This window comes from Drosophila suzukii, chromosome 2L (genome assembly GCF_043229965.1).
Source record: "Drosophila suzukii chromosome 2L, CBGP_Dsuzu_IsoJpt1.0, whole genome shotgun sequence".
NCBI lineage: Eukaryota > Metazoa > Arthropoda > Insecta > Diptera > Drosophilidae > Drosophila > Drosophila suzukii.
In genome coordinates this window covers 7,576,086-7,596,196 of record NC_092080.1, presented here as the reverse complement: position 1 = coordinate 7,596,196, position 20,111 = coordinate 7,576,086, and the positions used below count along the sequence as shown (strand labels likewise).

General features: G+C 39.7%; 3 protein-coding genes across 4 annotated transcripts in view; 2 read left to right on the top strand and 1 right to left on the bottom strand.

Annotated features, from left to right (window-relative positions):
- Nucleotides 1-2,245, top strand: part of S (EGF receptor activation regulator Star) — a 31,328-nt gene extending 29,083 nt beyond the window's left edge. The window contains exon 5 of the mRNA XM_017089751.4: nucleotides 29-2,245. Coding sequence (XP_016945240.3) covers nucleotides 29-256 — 228 coding nt within the window. The 3' untranslated portion in view covers nucleotides 257-2,245. The remainder of the gene's footprint in view (nucleotides 1-28) is intronic.
- Nucleotides 2,246-4,471: 2,226 nt separating this feature from the next.
- IA-2 (tyrosine phosphatase IA-2) overlaps nucleotides 4,472-20,111 on the top strand; it is a 46,647-nt gene continuing 31,007 nt past the window's right edge. The window contains exons 1-2 of one of the 2 annotated variants that reach the window (XM_036822793.3): nucleotides 4,472-4,608; nucleotides 5,604-5,775. Coding sequence is in view for 1 of the 2 variants with exons in the window: in XM_036822792.3 (XP_036678687.3) it covers nucleotides 10,572-10,596 (25 nt within the window). In the remaining variant the exon portion in view is untranslated. Of the gene's footprint in view, nucleotides 4,609-5,603; nucleotides 5,776-10,284; nucleotides 10,597-20,111 lie in introns of those variants that run through there. The other variant, XM_036822792.3, reaches the window with a different exon arrangement.
- On the bottom strand, nucleotides 16,557-17,951 carry gNacalpha (germinal nascent polypeptide-associated complex alpha subunit). The gene is made up of 2 exons (XM_017081749.4): nucleotides 17,785-17,951; nucleotides 16,557-17,709 (listed from the first exon to the last, which is right to left on the bottom strand). The coding sequence occupies exon 2, from the start codon at nucleotides 17,705-17,707 to the stop codon at nucleotides 16,775-16,777; it is 933 nt and encodes a 310-aa protein (XP_016937238.3). The 5' UTR covers nucleotides 17,708-17,709; nucleotides 17,785-17,951; the 3' UTR covers nucleotides 16,557-16,774.

Sequence of the window (20,111 nt, the reverse complement as noted above, 5' to 3'; positions counted from 1 at the left end):
CTAAACGGTTTACTTTTCCCTCGTACAGATCTTGCAGACGCTGCCCTTCGACAAAGTTAAAATCGATGTGATATCGATACATTTGCTCGAGGACCACGAGGACGTGCACGACTATGTGCTGGACATCACCAGGTTCCTGGCGGGCAAGTCCTACAAGCTGCAGCGTAAGATCGGGCGGAACTACTTCTACCAGCGGCTCAATGCCAGCGCCAGTCGCACGCGCAAGAAAGACATCCTGCTGCTGAAGACGCCCTAGGCTCGCCAACCACAACGAACGATCGAAGGATCTAGAAATCCGGCTGGAAAGCAGATGCCCGGACGACATCGAAGTGAAGACAAGCGTTAGAAATCGAGAACAAAAGAAAGTAGTTACTGAAAGAGAGATCAAGAAAACACTTGGCAGCGAAGCGAGAGATTATTGAAACTCTCAAACTGAACTCTATGTTATAATGATAATTATTACTATACATACGCTACACTAACGATATCGTTTATATATACTGTATACCGATTATGATATATATTGTACGAGTAGAATCTTAGTTTTTGTAAAACTCAAATCTCCTTTACCCCTCCCCAAAACAAAAAAAAACATATTATATCACCTTTATGTTATTATTTCCATTTATTTTTTGTCGAAATTGTTTTTTTGTGAGCGTGCACAGAACAATTGTGTTGAATACAAACACATTACTATATACATATATGCATATAACGTATTATGATTTGCTATAAGCTATGCTAAATGAATGTTAATTTAAGAGTACGCACGCCCGCCCCTTTTCGATGTATAAATTAAATTGCAACTGGCGCGGCGAGTTCGGATTATGAACGAGAAATTATTGTAACTGCTCTGCTACTAGGCTTAGGTCGGCTATCTCCTACAAACTATCCAACTATCTATCTATGCGAGTTTATGTTATATCCAATGCTTTATCTAGTAATCAATAAGTAAACAAAACCTAACGTAAATTATTGTTTAAACTGGCGCCGGACGACGAAGATGACAGAGCAGCGCAAAACTAAATACAGAAATATTTAAATTATATTAAATTATTGAACCAAACCAAGCACATCCATACACATACACATAAACACCACCATTGTACACACATACACACACTAGCGCAAGCGAATAAATATATAGAAAACTCATTTGCAAAATCTGCTTTCAACTCATCTCATACTCATAGTTACAACATAAGCGAACCATTAAATTAAAGAACAGAAACGAAGATCGAAGGAATCGAAATAGAAAACGAGGCAGCATTCAAAAGTTATTACCAAGCAATTACAAAATAGAGCAAACATTAAATCAAAACACCCAAAAACACTCACATTTCACTCATGCACATCTAATGTACTAAATGTACTAGTGAATAAACAAAGTAAATAAATGTAAATGTAGCGCAACGAAATTAAATGTAACACCACTCGTATTTCAATTACATTTTAGTAATTATTATGTATTATTATTTTTTATGTGCACACACTTAGAAACAGCTAAAGATCGGTGACAGTTGTTGCAAGTGCCGCGAACTCGTTGCACCTCGCCCCACACCCAACTAAAACACTCACAACACAGACCTATAGCCAGAAACACAGATATTAAATTGAGAGCCGAGTAGAGAATCAGTGCCTTCGACTTAGACTTGAAACGAAAACCAAAATCTAAGCATAACTCATATTGAAATCGTTTTGTACATAGAGAGAGAGAGAGCATTGAGCAGCAACCGTCACTAGCAGAACATTTGTTGTTACCAATTGCCGTCTGTTAAACTTGCCTTACCGATATGATGATGAGACCACGGTGATGTCCACTCAGTCTTCACTCAGTTACCACACAATCAAATCCGTCACAACTATGAAAACTAACTACAGAAACTCGACTAAATCACAAGAAACACATCACCTTAGTCCTAAGTACAGTGCTAATGTATGTTTTTTTAAGCCTAATTCTAATTACTTAGTTGTATCTTGTGTAAATTAGCGTTTAACCAAATTTTAAGTAGGCTATTATGATAACCATTTGATTTGGCCTTGTCCATAGCACATACATCCCGCATCGCATCACGCCCCCCCAAAAAAAGAAACAACCAATACCATATACCACACACACACAAGCAAAAGGCTAACTCATGCTAAGCTCGACATCGAACTAGAAATTGTATTTACAGCGAGCGTAAAACTAAGGAAACAAAATTTATAGTTAATATAAAAAATAAAGAATCAAAAACTTATAAAATTTCATTGACTTTTTGTTTGTCCAACCATCGCTTTTAGTTCACTCGTTTGAAGATCATACCAAGAACTATATATCTATGGCATAAATCGAAATTGTTTATCTTATGAAATTGACTTGAAAACTGTTGAGATATACAGTGATACGAGTACATATTCTTAAATACCCAAAACTAACTGAAAATGGAAAAAGAAAAACCGAAATACTTATGAGAATTTTGAATGCAACTTTGCCGCCACTTATTATAGTTAGATACTTGCTAACAAATTGAAAAGAAAAGGCCTGCAACTATTAAAAAATAATAACTATGAATACCAACAAAATTTACACGAATTCAATGAATGAAATAAATAAAGATTTACATGAAATGTAAAGGTATATAATGTATTTAATTGTTTAAAGGGTTAAGGGAAGTTCTTATGTTCTTAATTTTAAGGATCTTAAGTATTCGGAATTGGTTTGCATCCTTAAACTGTCACAGCCGAGAAGTATGCAGCATTTTATTGCATCCCTTTTTCATTGCCTACATTCCTGCTTGCCACTCAAAATGGCTTCCCATTCCCTGAACAATAATGGCCGCCGGATGCCACTGGCAACCTGTTGCCAAACAGCACTAACCCTTTGCCTTTAACCCTGTGCCACAAAGCTCAACGTTTAACGACTGTGTGTTGTGAGCCCTTTTTGCCGGCAGCAGTCATAATCCCTTCATTCAGCCGGAAACAGAACTCATTAAGGCGGCATTAGCATGCAACTCGCTTTTTAGCCAAGTGATCAAATTAATTTGCTGAGCCAACTGCGACGCCTTGGCATGTCTAGGTTTCTGGGAGAGGGGTTTGGGGGTTTTTAAGGTCCTGGGGTTCTGGGATGGGTGGTGACTGAAGAGGACCTCTTCCAGTGCATTGGCGCCACCTGGAAGTGGATGGCCATGGGTATGGTTGAAGATATGGGTATATTCTCCGGGTGCCGCCTACGTCGGCAACAGGCTGTTGTGGCTGAGCTTTTCCGCACGGAAAACCAGCGCAGGCGCCGCTCTGACACACTAACACAGAGGCAACGGACAGGCGCAGTGGGTGGTCACATCCTCGGATTTCCTCGATTTCCTCGGCTGCCACGAAAGTGAAAGCTGCGACTTTCAAACTGTTGCGTCCTGGCTCGGAATTCAGAATTCGGGGCAAAATCAATAGCCATAAAGTTTGGCCTGGGTAAACAGCTGTCAACCTACGTCAAATGGTTTGCAGGGGTGATGGGCGGCAATGTTTGTGTAGCCCGGCCAATGTTGTTGTTCTAGGACAGCTTTTGCGGCGCCTAACCCTTCGATTCCAGGGGCTTATTTGTTGCAAAAAGCTGCCAGAATACCCTGTAAAATTTCGGGGATTTGATGTACTTTTTCTTGATGTTTTAGTTATATCTTGTGATATTTAGAATTTTATTTAAAATCTGTAGGTACTATCTTTGACCTTTGACACATAATCCTCGCACTGTCAATGTCAAAATACAGTGACAGACACCTAATTAGCATTACAAAATGTATATATATAATCACCTATAATAAATTTAGAACATTTTTTTTTTAAATTTCAATAAATTTATTTAATAACCACTAACACACGAAAAATGTTATACAGAAATAATAAAAAAAATTGTTTTATAAAATAAAATAAAATGATTTTATACACATTCCAAGCATTTAAAATAAATAGGGTACTTAAGAGCTTGAAGATTAATTTTAAATTTAACAAATTCTATTGTTGTTTTTTATAATGTTAAACAAATTATAAAAAAAAGAATTTTTAAATACTTATTAATACAATGCAATTACATTCTTTAAACAATTACCACTAAAATGATATTTCGAGGAAATTTTTTTTTTTTTTCGTGAAGATTTTAACTTTTGACTTGAGGATCACCTAAAAAGAGGTAGTTTTTTTTATCAGATTATACCCAAAAATTGTGACAGTCGAGTGCTTTAATTTTGGCCCCATCTGTGGGCCAGTGAAAGCGTGCTCGAAAGCTTAACGAGCTTTATATTTATAGTGCGTGTGCCTAACCTACAGCACACACACCCACACACACACATGCGCTGTAAGTGAAATGCGTAGGAATTTTCGACTGCTTCTGGGTGCGTGTGTGTTTGTGTGGGTGAGGGCACACTGTACAGTATACACGCCAGCCAACGAACAGCCGAAACTCCGAGCTGCGAGTCCACGAGAGCGACTGCGAGGCAGGGCTGCCGAGGAATGGCGCTTCAGTAGGACAGGCAGTCCTTCGGCTGACGGTCAACGCGAGCGAAAGGCCAGAAAAGAGCAGCAGCAGCAAGGACTTGGGCAGCACGAAAATTCAAAAGAAAAATAAAGAAAAACCACACAGTAAGGAGGCGTTAAGTCTTTGTTATTAAATAACATTTTTCTACCGTAAAAAAGAAATATAAAACTATGTTAGCCCGAGAAAATATGGCGACGGAAAAGCTCGTGTGTTTGTGTGTGTTTTATTTTTGTGGCTGAAAGCGAAATGAAAAATTTGACACTGAACTTCATTAAGTGAGCATGTGTGTGTGTGTGGGCCCGTGAAAGTGCGGCTGTGTGTGTGTGTGAAAGAACATTTTAAGTGACAGCCTAGAAGTATGCTACACAAAATGTCAGCCAGCCATATGCTGCTAATGTTCTTGCAACCCAGCCATTTTCCCTCGGTTTTCCACCATTTCCCTTGGCCTTTCTGGGCTATTTCTGTTTAGCGTGTTTTTCACAAACGCTTGCCATTAACCCAAGAGCAAAAACAAGAGGACTTCAGGACAGCAAACAGCAAAAAACAAGGCCTATTTGTGTGAGAGTGCGTGTGTGTGCTAGCTTATTGCGTAGTAAAATGTCCAGTTTCTGGCCAAGAACTAGGCCCACAGTCACCCACCACCCCCCCCCCCCTCTCTGGGGCGTGGGCTAAATAATGGTCTTCTTTTTTTGTGCTCGCTTGGCCAAGAAATTGAAACATGTGGGCCAATATCAACAGCAAGGCGGCAATTAGACGCCAGTGCCCACAAATAATCGCACGTCATCCGTGCGCCTGCGAACACCTGCAAGCACACCCACACAAATGGGCACACACACAGATACAAACACCCACACACTCACCATATAGCCGGTGCTCTTGGAAGCTCGCTCTCTTTTTGGTTTTGGCCCAAAAGCAAACTCTCTTTAACGTCTTCGAAGCTGGCTTTCTGTTTCGGCTTCAGGCTGCTGTCGTCAGTCGCTGACGTTGTTTGCGTCCCAAAGAAGTGCTGCTAACAAAATATATATCTAATATATATACATATATATATGTTTAGTACATAAAACAGGAGAATTAATCAAAATTTATACGATCTACACAGGAGCAAAGAGGCAACAAAGGCAACTGGAGAGAGGGGAGCAGGACACCAAAAAAAGTACTTAACTAATATATAAAACCCATAATCACCGCACATCAATTTGCATGTCTTCGTTCGTCTGCGCTGAATATGAAGTAAACAAATACATGAGCCACGTCATAAATGTCAAACTGAGGTAAGTCCAAAGCTATTTTCTGGCCTTTAGTAAGGATAGTGTGTGTGTGTGGTATAGGGTTACCAACCGCCCGTAGTTGGCTAAGTGATTTGACCTTTTCGCAACAGGTGCGTGCACCCATTCAACCAATCCCATTCATTCTGTGCTCCCAGGTTGCGATGGGTTGTAGGCTATGGGAATGCAATTAATGACGCTTGCCTTTTGATTGCAAGAAATGCTCAACGAGGCTCATTCTAAATATTTAATTAAAAGGGATCGTTTAGAGTATTGATGAGACGTCAAGGTGCCCAATCGATTACTAAATGAGATATTAAGTGGTTGCTTGATTAATAGTGCACTACTCCTAATTGCTTCAACTTAGTATAGATGATACAATAATCAAATGCATTGCTAGAAAGTTTTGTTATTGGGAACGAGAAATAAATAGCTCAATAAACATATCCATACAAATTATATATATTTTATGATAAGTTAAATCAATTAAACAAGGAGACAAAAGTTTTTTGACGCATCTGTTATCAATTATCAGATACAGATATCATTTAGTTATGATAAATAACTAGCAGTTAAACATTAGATACAGATAAGCAGTATATGAAAGGGCAATCATTTGTTTATGGCGTATACGTTATATACGTTACATACGTATGCGTACTATTTCATTACAAAAATTCTACCCCTATTACTCAACCATAACAAACGAATTTTTTTGGCATAGCAATTTATAATTGATAACTCACTGATTAACCGATAAAATATAATTGTAAGAGAATTTAAAAATAGTTTTTTTAAAACAATGCATATATTTTTATATAAATATAACATTATTAAATGGTTGATACCGAAGGTAATACACAGATAAAGTGACTTATAAGCATGATATCAAATAATCGTAATAGGACTGGAAACAACTTAAAATTGTGGAAAATATGAGAAAAGACCAAGGAGTACTAGCATATCAAGAGCCAAATACGTAATAATAGTAATACCCCTACAATGTAGGTCCTACATATAAGTTGGCACCAAGATACCAGGATAAAGTTACAGTGTATGTCTAAATGTATCCCCACTCTCGATGCAGTCGCTGCTTTATCGAACTTTATGATTACCGTGAAATCCTTTATGACTTTGTTTGTTCGGGGATTGAATGCATGACCGGTCGCCACCACCACCACCACTTGTTGTTGCCCTCGTCCTCAGGCGGCAGGACATGTGACTCGATTGTATTTTGAGGACGGACAGATGAGAGGGCTGCCGTTGCCATAGCCGTCATTCTGGGAATAGGACTCGCAGGATCCACTGACTCATTCATCAACAACGGGGACCTGCTGGGCGTGGGCTTTGTGTCGACTTCATTGCGATTGATTGAATGCCGTTGACATGACCGATGGCATATGTATGCAGGCAGAAAAAAAATTAAATAAGATGAAAAAAAGATGATGGTGGTGGTCGTAGTTGTGGTCCATAGCATAGCCAAGCCACAAGTGCGTTAAATATAGCCCTGGACATCGGACATCCGACATCGGGAGGTGGCTATAAATGTCGCACAAAAGCCCGCTGTTTGATTAAGAGTTGCGTCAACAGCCGGAAGCGAGGGGGCGTGGCAACTTATGGAGCCATACTAAAAATGAAACGAAAATATATTCGCGTAAACATAAACAAGTCGGCACATAAAATGGGCATTCATAATATGGCTCACATAAAAACAAGCTCATCCGCCACTGATACAAATACGTTTGCCATACCGAGAAAGCCCAACTTACAATGGCACTTTAGTTTTTTTTAATACTAAACCAACAAAGATACAGATACGATTCATACAGAAGCCGTAACATTTAAACATGCATGAATATGGTATTATATTTTGATGGCCCCTAAAAACAAAGTCTAGCAATTGCACAAATATTTTGGTATTGGCCTGAGCCAACAAATAAGCAAACAAGTTTCCCTTCTGTGGGCATAACAAAGATTGATGGCGACCGAAAGTGAATTAAATTGGCCTTAACTTGGCCCAGAATATTATATTGGCCCTTTCATTTTGTCTCAAACCGCTTTGGGGGGATTAATTTAAAATTAAAATTGACTCTGAACCTTTTAAAAGATTGAGAATCATTGTACTTTGTGAACTAGAAACTTTTCTTAGGGTTCAAACGATGAATATTTAGCACAAAGTATAGGGTGCTTCTAGAAAATATATAATATAAGTTATAACTTAAGTTTAATAACATATAATTTTATGGGCTTAAAGCTTAACTTAAACTTCAAAATCAAATAGCTTACTTTCTTATATTTCCTGTCTTTTAAAGTTACTTAAATGCATCATTTATTTCTGGAAAATTCATTTGGTGTTACAATTAAAACAAAAGCCTTTTCACAGCCCACTCGTTGTTTAAATAGATTTTCTCCATTGATGGATAAATCCTTCCTTCTTAACATCTTCAACTTGGCCCTTATGATGAGCTCTGAGTATTATAACAAGTATTACAGAACAAAGTAAATCAACTGTGTGGAATCTATTTATATCCCATTTAATTGCAAATGAGAAACATCTGCGCCTGTGGAGTATCATCAAAGGAAACGCAGATTAGCTGTACCTTTTTCATATAAATACATTACCGTAACGTCGTTTAATTAGCTGGTCCGACCTTGTGCCATGTAATCATTCAGGCCAGCCCCCTGCAATCCCAACTAGGTTCCTGTTGGCCCCCCGATAACCTGACCTCAGGCACTCGTCTATGGGATTATAAATGGCTGAAAACGTGGCAGGATTAGTGTGGGTGTGCGATGGTAACGGCTGTCGGGGCAATAGCTGAACGCAATTAATTTTAAACTGAACAAATATTAATCATAATTCCATACGCCAACGTATCCCAGCGCCCCAGTTAAACAATATCCTTGCACAATCACACACGTACACACTCATCCATGACATCAGGCTAAGGATACAAAATACAGGATACAATGGCGTCATATGGACTAATGTCTGTATTACAAAACCTCGACTATGTCGTCTACGACAAGGGCAATCCATTTGCTTAATGAGATTGCAAGCATTTTGGTGACATTGAAAACGCGTTTATTAGGGTTGCCCTAGTCTCCCCCCATCCCCAAAAAAACCTATATTTCCACAGAAGAAAGGGTGCAACGCCCCCTTTCCTTTTTTTTTGGATGGGAGTTATAACAAATGCTTACGTGAGCCAAGTTCATTCATAAAAGGAGCTGCGTCAGGCAACAGCCGCAAAAGCCCCGGAAAAGCAATGGGTGGGGAAAGCAAGGAGGAGCAGAAAAAAACGCAAACAGAGAAAAATCAATGGTGGCAATGGCAACCCTGGCTACACCTACACCCATGGCTAAAAATAGCCCGGTCAGATATATCAAGTTATAAAATTTTCGACACCATTTTGTGGGGGGTCGAGTTGCGGTTGGTCGTGAGCTGAGCTCCAAAAACTGACTTGGCACTTTGTCGAGAAGACAGAAAGTAGCCCGATTACTGAAAATGGAAAGCAGGGCCAAACGAAAATGAAAGGAAATTTGGCAGGCACAGTAGAATTTCTATAAGTACAAGATTAAATTTGTTGAAAAATTTGTTTGTAAAAGAAATTATACAAAATCACGATAATTATATAAGGGTAATTGATAATAATAATAATTATATATACTTCAATAGTTAACAACTCTATCTTGTAAATATATTTTTACAAATTGATCATTTTTGACGTTAAAAAAAAGACAACAAATTTTTAAAAAATCTTCAAGAGTTGACTTTACAAAATATTAAACACCATAGTTTTTCAGGAACAGAAATGAATCAGAACATTTTATTTTTAAAACTTGTATACATTTTTATAAAAATCTTATTAAAAAATTCTCCTTTAGGTTTAGTTTTAGATTTTTTTAGAATTAATAATGATTTTTAGATGGTAAAATCTCATAAATTATCATTTTGGGGCTATGATTCCAAGGACTAAGTTTAGGAATTTTCTAGAACTACGTTCTGGAAAAAGCTGTAAAAAATTGGAGAGTTCACTGTACTTAGTGCTTGGGTAGGAGAGGCAATTGGAACTTTCGCGCTGTTGCTATTTTTGGCAACGGCTGAGAGTGAGAGAGAGAGGTGTCCAGGATGAGGAAGCGAGAGAGCCAGATTCCCGAGTGCCCCGACTCGAACTCGGTCCCGAATTCTACGAAACGTAGGCGCCGCCTTCAGGGAAAGCTCCACGTAGGTTGCGCGGAAAAGCTCCGTGCGTGGGCGTCGCGCTGGCAGCGCAACAGGAAAATCGGAATTTTGGAAAAGCGTGGACCCATGGCAGCCAGCTGGCGAAGCAACAGCAAAAGCTGTGAAAGCTCGCCCCACGACCATTTCCCCAGGCAGCTGGAAAAGCAGCTGGAAAGCCCAATAACTTCGGATGGACATGGGTTCGGCTGCAGCCGACGGACCTCGGCCACTGTTGCCGTGCGCTACCTGATGCTCGAAAACGCTCCGCGGGCAGCTGAATCCATCCATGCCGTTCAGTTCAACCTGGGGAGCGGAGCGCAGCGAACGCTGCGCCAAGTGTTGAGCGGTTAAATAAGAAAAGTGCCCGCCTACAACAAGTTGTGTGTGTAGGCGGTTGGACTCCCAGCCAGTGTTCTGCGCCAGCTACTTCATCCGACATCCGAAGACCGAGTGCCCAGTATCCAGTATCCAGTACCCAGTGGCCTCAAGTGCCACGAAGAGTCCTGCGGCTGCTCTGGGGTTCTGTTCTGTTCTGTTCCTGGTGCGATAAGCGTGTAAGCCTAACATATGGCACCCAGCGTCGATGCCAGCCGTCGGCACTTCTTGCGGTGAGTCTGGGGATGGGGATTCAGATGGGTATGGGAATGGGTAGGGGGATGGTAATGGGACCACGAACTTGGTCCACTTTAGAAGCACAACTTTTACGTGCTAAGCTAAATGCAGGTCCGCCTACAAATTACGCGAAATTCATACTGGTATAGTTGATGATAACTCTTTTTAAAAACATATATTTCACTTACGTAAATTACAAATTCTAAGAAATTAGAATTCTTTACATCTATGGGAAGAGAACAGTTGTTCAATTTAGAAGCACAACTTTATTGTGCTATCATCCGACATCCGATGACATACTGACATATAAATTCCTAAGAAAAATGTATTACCATGTATACATTCGTAAGAAAATATATAAATTCCAATTACGTAAATGAAAACAATGAGAGATAGGATTATTTCACACTTATGAGAAGGGAAAAGGTTGTGATTTTAGAAGCTCTACTTTTACTTACCAAGCTAAATGCAGGACTGCCAGTGAATTACCCGAAATTCATACTGGTATTTTTCGGGTAAATTCTTTATAAAAAAATATATATACATATATTTCACTTACGAAAATTAAAATAAAAAGAGTTATTTACTTCTAAGGGAAGGGAACAGAAGCACAATTTTTTCTTGCTAAGCTATGCAAATGCAGGTATGACAGTAAATTACGTGAAATTCTTACTGGCACACCTGATGTATGTCCTTTATAAAAATATATATACATTTTACTTACGTAAATGAATATAATTACCATTTTTCGTTGCTGTGGGAAGGGAACAGATGTCCAATATAGAAGGACAACTTTTACTTACTAAGCCAAGTAAATGCAGGTCTGACAGTAAATGAAGGGAAAATCATACTGACAGAAAGATATACAGTCTTTAATAGAAAATATATCTTTCAAATACGTAGTTGAATATTTAAAAAAGGGGTGTAAGGGAACACTTTAACGAAATATCAGTAGGTTTCCTGATAAAACATTTATTTTAAAAGTTGATTTTGTGTAATTTTAGTAGTTAAGTAAACAGATACTTTCGTTTTCAGTAAAGAAATGGAATTTAAATCATGTATTAAAATACATACAATTTAAATTATTGTTTTAAGCTTGGTCCTAGTTTTAAGAAGTGAAGAACAGTAATCTAATTAAATGATATGGGCTTTTTTCAATTTTAAATAAGTTGATCATATAATAAAATTTAGATTTTTTAATTCAATTTTAATGTATTTTCAAACGTACAAAGCTAACTTTTACAAAAGTGCCTTTCTCACTTGTGGGTGTATACGTTAAAGATAAAATAAAATTTTAAACATATATATTCATTTATAATTAAGTTTTTTACCGAATTTTTATTATTTTAAGAATTTAAATTTGGTTTTAAAACATACAATTTTATAAATAAGACAATTCGTGTATTTTTAAGAATGCCTTATGAAAATTGCGTTGCATTTTTAAGAGCAGTCACAAAAGACAATATACAAACTTGGCCAACCGAAGTTAAATTGATATGCGATGTTTTTTTTCCGAGTAAACGTTACTTTCGATTACCGTCAGCTGAAATATCACGGGTCGTGGGTTTTCAATTAAATGCATTTAAGTAAATCCGACAGGTAGTGGACAAGAAAAATAAATAAGGCGGGCAAAAAAGGGCCCGCAAAAGTAGGCAACATTGTGAGTGCAATCCACTCGGGCAGAAACTTGAATCGAACTCAATTCAGATTCATTGTGATTTAATTCGAGCGAAGACAGGCATATTGGTTACACAAATTCAATTATAAAATGCAAATGAATCTCGTTGCGCATTGTTCACTTATTTTCATGACAATTGCCGTGAATTTATTGGAATTTCACAAATTATTATGAAATTGTTCAGCGAAAAGGAAGTTTGTAATCATATCAGGTGTCAGGAAGCGTGATAAAAGGTCAGTTAATTAGGAAAACATTATGTATCAAAAAAAGGGGGAAGTGGGTTGCTATCAGTTTCCCATTATAATGGTAGTTTCCTGCTAAAAAAAAGGGTAGATAAGTACAGTACATCATAAAAGCAGAGAATGCAGCAGTATTATTTTCACAGAGCTTTCAGTAACAAGCTGCGCAATTTGTTTTTCCCGAAATTGATTTCGCTTTTCCACCCGCCCACAATCAAAGTTCCACCACCCCATATATGTATGCACTTTAACAGCATTATCAGTTCGCTGGAAATGGAAATTCTGTACCCCAGAACTGACGTTCATTATCCATGGCCTTTGCTCTCCTTTCACCAGCTGCATTTATGAAGCGCAATCTGAATAAAATATGGCACATAAATTCCAGCAAACGGAAATGCTTATTAACTACCAGCATTTTCTGCATGCAGGAAAATTCAGGGGAAAACCGAGGGTTTTCACTGGTAACACATAAGCAGCTTTCCATAACGAGGACCCCCCTAAGAACTCGAATGTTGGTGAAAGACCCTCTCTGTGTTGCCAAATTCCTTGAATATTCCCTAGGCAGCTTATAATTGCTGCGCTGCTGGAAAAAAGGGGCAGCAAAAAGAGGGCCAAGAGGTAAACTGTAAAATGGCCAAAGTTTTCGGGTTGAACTGTAAAACAATTTGGCAAAGGAAAAGCAATTTGCCTAACATGGACGAGATGACGATAAACCCCCAAAAAATACTTATCTGATGCTGTTGTGTATACCTGACATATATATAACAAAACAATGGTTTAGATGTTTGCAACAATTAAATCCAGACAAAGCCAACAAAGGCAGCTTAAAATAATAAAGATGAGTGTGAGATATGGGAAAACAATCACAATTTGGAAAAGCAATTTAGGTGTAATACTGTTTTTGGGCAATGATTTAAGGGGATTAAATACGGATTATACGGTGGTAGTAAAATAATCCAATTAAATAAATCATGTATTTCATGAAACGCTATACAAACAGTCTGAATTCTTTGCTTAGAAAGCCAAGGAAACATTTCTTCAAGGCCCGTAAGAATAATTTATTCGCTCAAGCATTAGGCATTAAGTCATAATTCATGGCACTTAGGAGAATAATTCCGAATGATTCCCCTAACCCGACCAAATTGTTGAATTATCCAATTCCTTCGCTCTCATAATTGTCCTGCCATTCTCAGCTGGACCCCGCAATTTTCCACTTTCGCCCACTTTCGATTGCCGAATCCAGCTGGCAAGTTTATCTAATTGCTTTTTGGGTGGAAAGGACCTTCTTTTTTTTTTTTTTTTGCTGAAGAGCCAGCAGCGGAAATCCCTTTCACGCTGGGCTGGTTCAAAAAAGGAATTTTGAATTGTGTACTTGTGGATGGGCGAATTTTGTACACATTGTGCTCGAGCGGAAGCGAAGTCAGGATGAAAGCGATTTGTTATCCTTTAGTCCTGCTGCCGTGCATCAATTACACAAAGGCCGGGAAATGTGAGCCTGTCGAGGACTTAAATCAACTGGCAGGAAGTACCGCCCACTCGTTTTTCGCCTCGACTTACGCGTTTTGGAGGTTCAGGTGCTCGATACTCACAATAATAGAGCCCCAAGGAGTCCCGAAGAGCTCTAAAGTGCAGGCAAACACACCTGCCAACTCCAATGCTCGGCCTCTAGAACCCAAAACCCACTTTTGCCCCCTTGCAAAGCAAACACTGGCATCAAATCAAATGGCAAAAAGCTTGCCAACACTTCAAGCCAACGTCCGAAGGCAACATGGCATTCGACATTTAACCCAGCGGATGGAAATGGATATGGTGAAGTCGGTAACCCAAAGAGGGAACCACATCATCGGCGTCATCATTAGCCTCAGCAGTACTATATATATGGTATGGAAGGAGTGATGAACTGTGCCAGAGGGAACCAGGACCAGTATCCAGCCAAGGGGAATCCCCTAACCCAAGTCCTTAAGCCCCAGCAGATCTACATGAACCGACGGATGCGGGCAGGCGAAAAACAGACAATGCCCAGTACAAATCTTGCAGATTTTGGTCAAGAAATGCGCACCGAAATGCGAAACCCAAATCAACTTGAAAGTGAATGAATAGCCACGAAAAGGAAAACTTCTCAAGCGAACCGGCCAGTAGGCCAAATGTTGGCCGCAAAACCAAAAGGGAAACTTTGCAAAGCGCCAAGGAAACGCATTTTAAGCCCAAGGAAATTCTTGTTAAACAGGAAAAGAAGGTGGCGCATTCAGGAAAAGAAAGTATTTAAGCCTACACAAGAAGAAATATGGTAAATACTTAAGACCAAGTGGATACAATGGGAATCTTATAAAGCTGTGATGAGAATAAAAGGATCTTTTACAATTCTTTACTTCATAAATTGCTAGAATTTTCAAAAGTAAGCCCTAATTCTAAAGGTTTTTTAAAAAATAAAATATATAAACATTTTTTAAATCAATATTTATAAACTTAAATTTAACCATTACTTTAAAATAAACATAAAACAGCTTTAAACATTTTTATGTGTAGCAACAAGCAGTTCATTTCAAGGAAGTCCGCCCTCGTACTTGATGAATCCTAGACTTAAATGATGCCATTAAGCATTTTACAACTTTCGAATTTGTTGCCGCATTTTCCGGGATTTGGTCAGCAAGGAGAGGAAAATAACCTTACTGCCCAGTCCAAGCGGAAAGTACTTGAAAGTACCATTTGAATGGGATAGTAAATTGCGCAGCACAGCAGCCGACTGTCAAGTGATTTGTATTTCGGTAGCATCTTCAATTCCGCTGATTAAAGGCAAACCAACTTAATCAATTTCCGGCGCGAAGAAGGTTCCAAGGGTGGAGAATGGTTGGATTGAAACCCTAAAAACTTTCCACTCGAAGCCGACACGCGCGAGCATTTTCCCCACTCGCACTACAAAAAGCCAAGCTGGTGAATACACCTACAAAGTTTCCATTTCCACTTTTCCGGCGGAAAAGCGAGCACGTGCCCAGCCACACGGACTGCTGAGCGCACACAATGCAAAACTAAAGCCTTTTTTACGGCTGCTGACGACAGTTGCAAATTAAATAAAATTAAGCTAGAGCCAGAGCTATTTATTAAGTGGCTTTGCGCATACTGTCTGCCGCTCCTGGGCCACAAAAAAAAGTAAAAAAAAATTAAGTAACAAGAAAGTCAAGCCATTTTAATTGAGTGGAATGCCCGTGGAGCAGAGCTTATGAAGCCACGTCACCAGCAGTCACTTTACCTGCCCCACCTGGGGATCCAATCCCCAAACCTAACTCGAAAAAGTAGAAACGCAATCAGGGCGTCGTCAGGAAAATTTGCTAACAAAAAATCCAAAAGTCGAGTGGCTCTGGGAGACTTGGCCAAAATGGGCTGAAACTAAGTGAAGAGTAAACAAAAGTGCAGCGTCAGCGGCACAAAGAAAGAAGCGATTAAATTTCCGCCACAAAAGAAAATGGCCAAGAATGACAGCACCTGAAAGGAAAATTGGCAACATCTAGCGCTGATGGAAGACCAAATAATGAAGGAAAATAGCATATACCAATTTTAAACAAATTTTTCTCCCTATAGAAAAAACTTTCGCCCTATTAAACTTTGTCAAAACTAAAATGGGAAAATTTCAATTCATTAGAAATTTCTACTAAACGAAACAATTTGCTTTATAAATGGCCCAAAGCATTTGCAAGTGAAGCTTGTCGTAAACGCTCAAGGGGATTCTTTTGCTCCCCTCTTAAAAATGTTTAAAAACAGGAAATGCGTTTACCAGCAAATAAGTCTCATTTCCTTGAATGTGTATAAAAATGGCACCGGAAGTTGTCGTGCTTTCACAACAAGTTGCTTGTGTACTTTCACATTCAATAAAGCTATTAAATCGAATGGGAAATGTGATGCTTTAACTTGACAGCGAAATGGTTGTTAAATTGTAATGGAGATCTTTCTTTCTATTTTAATAGAATGATTTGTTTTTGAATTTTAAGAAAGAAATTCTACAACCCTTATCAAACATGTCTTAAAATTGATTAAAAGAACATGATACCTTTTAGAACAAGGAATTATTCAAACTTTATTAACAGAATAATAAGAAATAATAGTTCTCATATATCCTCTAGTGAATTTTGTGTATTCAAAATTTTGTTTACAAGTTTCAAATAAGAATGGATTTGAAAAAAATATAATTCTTGTATTTTATGAACTGAATTTAAACATGTCACGAAATGCAATTTGTATCGATTAACCTGGATTGAGGAGGGGCTAACCCACAGTTAGGGCCATGATGGCGTTGACCACATCGTTATCGTTCATCAGCAGAGCCTTAATGGCCTTCTGGCGCGAGCAGACGGCCTGCATCTGGACGAGTTCTATGTCCTTTTCGTCCAGTTTGGCGCCCGCCTCGTCCACCTCCTCGCCATCATCATCATCATCGGCCAGAGATTTTCCGGCAGCAGCTTCCCCATCCTTTTTGTCATCCTCGCCACCGGCAGGAGAGGGTACACGGAAACGCTCGGCGGCCTTGGCAGCTGCCTGGGAGGCGGCAGCCGAGGAGCTGATGTCCTCCACGCGGACCTCCCCAAAGCAGATGAACGTCTCCGAGTGCGGCACCTTGAAAACATCGGGTTTTTCGATGTACAACAGGATGTTCTTGCTCTTTTTCATGGTCACACGGGCCACATCCTCGACGGGCTTGAGATCGAGCTTCATAAGGATGCGACGGGCCTTCTTTTCGCCCCGAGAATGCTTTGGCCCATCGGAAGAGCGCAGGGTCAGTTTGCCCAGAGAACTCAGATCGCCCAGTTTGGGGGTCTTCGGATCGGTGTCCACTAGTTCGGGGATCTCGTCGTCGGTATCGGTGGAGTCACCCCCTCCACTGGAGTCCTCGACGGTGACCCCCTGCTGCTGCTCTTCCTTTGATTTCTGGAGAGTCATCACTTTGCCCGGCAGTTGTTGAGCCAGGTCCATGAGCTTCTTGAGCTTGTTGCGGTAGCCAGGATCCAATTCGTCCTTGGCGCAGGGCTTCTCCTTATGCCCACTGCAGGAAGGGGTCGAATCCTTACCACCTCGTGGAGTCTTCTTCTTGCCGGCCACCACATCGCCCATCAGCTCAATTTCTTTTTCCAGTTTCGCGGCGGCGGCACTTGCGTTGGCAGCCATCTGGGCGGCCTTCTTCAACTTTTGCTTCTTGCCCATTGCTAGGTTTAAAATATAATCGTGGGGTTTGTGGAGCACAAGTTTTGGTGAATAATTTCAAAGTAACTGTGACGCACGTGATGCGATTTGCCGGGACGAAAGAAAGAAAGGAAACAGGAAACGGCAAACTTGACAGTGTGCACGTATTTCGGTTGGCAGATTGGGGCGCTCTACACGGCGTGGCGGAGTTCAAAAAGGCCGCTTCAAACGAGCGATATTCGTTTTAGGGATCAAGAAAAGTTAATAGAGGAAGATCAAAAAATTGTTAGATTGCCTAAATTTTTTTAATTTGAAGTTTTATACAACTGTGATTAGATGTGAAATGTTTAGGAACTAAATATATGTATAATTTATTTTGTATATTTAGTTAAAAAAACTTAAAATACTTTCCCCGAAATTTAGTAACTCAGCAGACTGACAGTTTATGGCTTACAAATTAATAAAAGATAATGTACAGCCATTGTATTTAAAAGTGCTATATGTTTGTGTATATATTTATTATATTTCTCTTATTCCAAAATTTATTTCTGGTAAAAAAAGTGACTTTTTCTTTATTAAGAAACTCTCTGCGAATATGCAATATTTCGTCTGCCAGCTCTTAAGAAGTAGTTTGGTCCGTGCCCGTCAGCTCTCGGCCAACAATTTAACTTTTTCCATGCGGCTGCTGCCTGCGAAGCGTAATAAACAACACAAATTGCTGCTTTCGAAAAGTTCATAATGCAATGAGTGGGCTACTCAAAGTCAAAGGCTGAAATGAATTGCTTTTATGGCAGTCAAACACAACTGTTGGCTAACACGAAAACAAATTACGACGTGCAGAGCAGGCCTTTGACAAGTCGGATAATCTATCGATATCGATATTTTTTTTTGTGCAAGCGTAAATTGATTAAAAAAAAAGTTGGCAGCGCTGCGCTGAAAAATAGGTGTTATTTTTCAAAACGAGAGTGCCAGCTGCCTTCGAAATTTGCACTTTACTGGGGTGTTATAAAAGTTTTGTGGCAGCCCCAAACAAATTCAATTGAAATTGATGATTGGAAATCCGTGGCAGAGACGTGCCAGTCGCAGGAATATTTTGGCTGACAAAGCCAATTGAAAATGGCCGAGGAAATGGAAAGTGCAGTGGCTTTTCGCGGGGGAATATTTGAATGTGCAAACAAGTCGCGTGTCGCCGAGGGAAGGGCGGAAAAGCGATGAAAATGCCGGAGGACCGGGAAATGCACAAAGGCTCATCTGGAGCTGTTTTCCTCCATTTTAATTGCAGTCGTGGTCGCGGTTAAAACCGAGCAGACCGACAAACACGGTTCGCGTGGAGCAAACGCGGTTACAGTGGTTCCCACTGCGGTTTTTCGGCTGCGGATTTTCCCAGGACAAGCGGGTTCAAAGCTCAGGGCGTGCCAGTGTGCCCCTGTTTGCATGTGAGGCAGCAACGCTTTGCTGTTAACTATATTAAAAAAGTGCCACGCCCCATTAGCACACCCTCCACACATCGGAAATTACATTTACATTGTGATTCCGTTTCTTTTTTTGCCTCACTGAGTTCAAGGGTATAATGGATGCTGCCTCATGCGAAATGTTAAAAGTTTTTCACTACAAAGATATTCATACATCTGGGCATATATATTCAGTTTTAATATTTCAAAATTAATTTTGCAGGATACTTATTAAAAAACGCTGAAATAAATTGTTGCAAAATGTTTACCCTTTAATAACTTAACGCTCTATTAATCTGCCCCACAACTTTTGAATATTTTATCAAGCAAACCACAAGCATTTAAATTAAATACCAGGTATTTCATAGTCGGGGACTGGGCTTTAAACACCCCAAGCTTTTTTCTGCACTTGGTTGTGCTCTGTCCGATGATGCGTTTTTAATTGCTCGGTTCTTTTAATTAAAGTGCGAGCAAAAGAAGGGCCCACAACCACCTGCAATTATTATTAAACTTTATCGCCAGGTCAACGCCTAATTGAGTTGCATAAATTATTCAGCGGAGACAAATGAGGCGGCAGGTGGAGGATCCAAGAAACCCGAGGAGCCCAAGGATGATGCATCTGGCTGCCACCGCAAAGTCTGGCCTGTCACCTTAATTAAATTCAAGAGGACAACTAATCAGATATTCCCTTTTGCCAGCCATGAATATTTGCATTAAGTTCATACAGAGCTGGGCTTTTAACTTTTGGGTCGATTCAATTCAATGTGTTACGGTTCAGTAGAGTTTTGTCTAGGAGATATGGTAGAATGGGTGAAAAGTTTTTGGCTGTCCTGGCACGTTCGTTCCATGATTAATTATCCCGCTCCATATGCTGCGGTGTCATCTGGGCCCATGACCATCCCATCCCATCCAACTTATTGGGGCTTAGTCTTAGGTTTGTAGTTTAGTTTTCGACACGGCCTGTGCATGAAAAA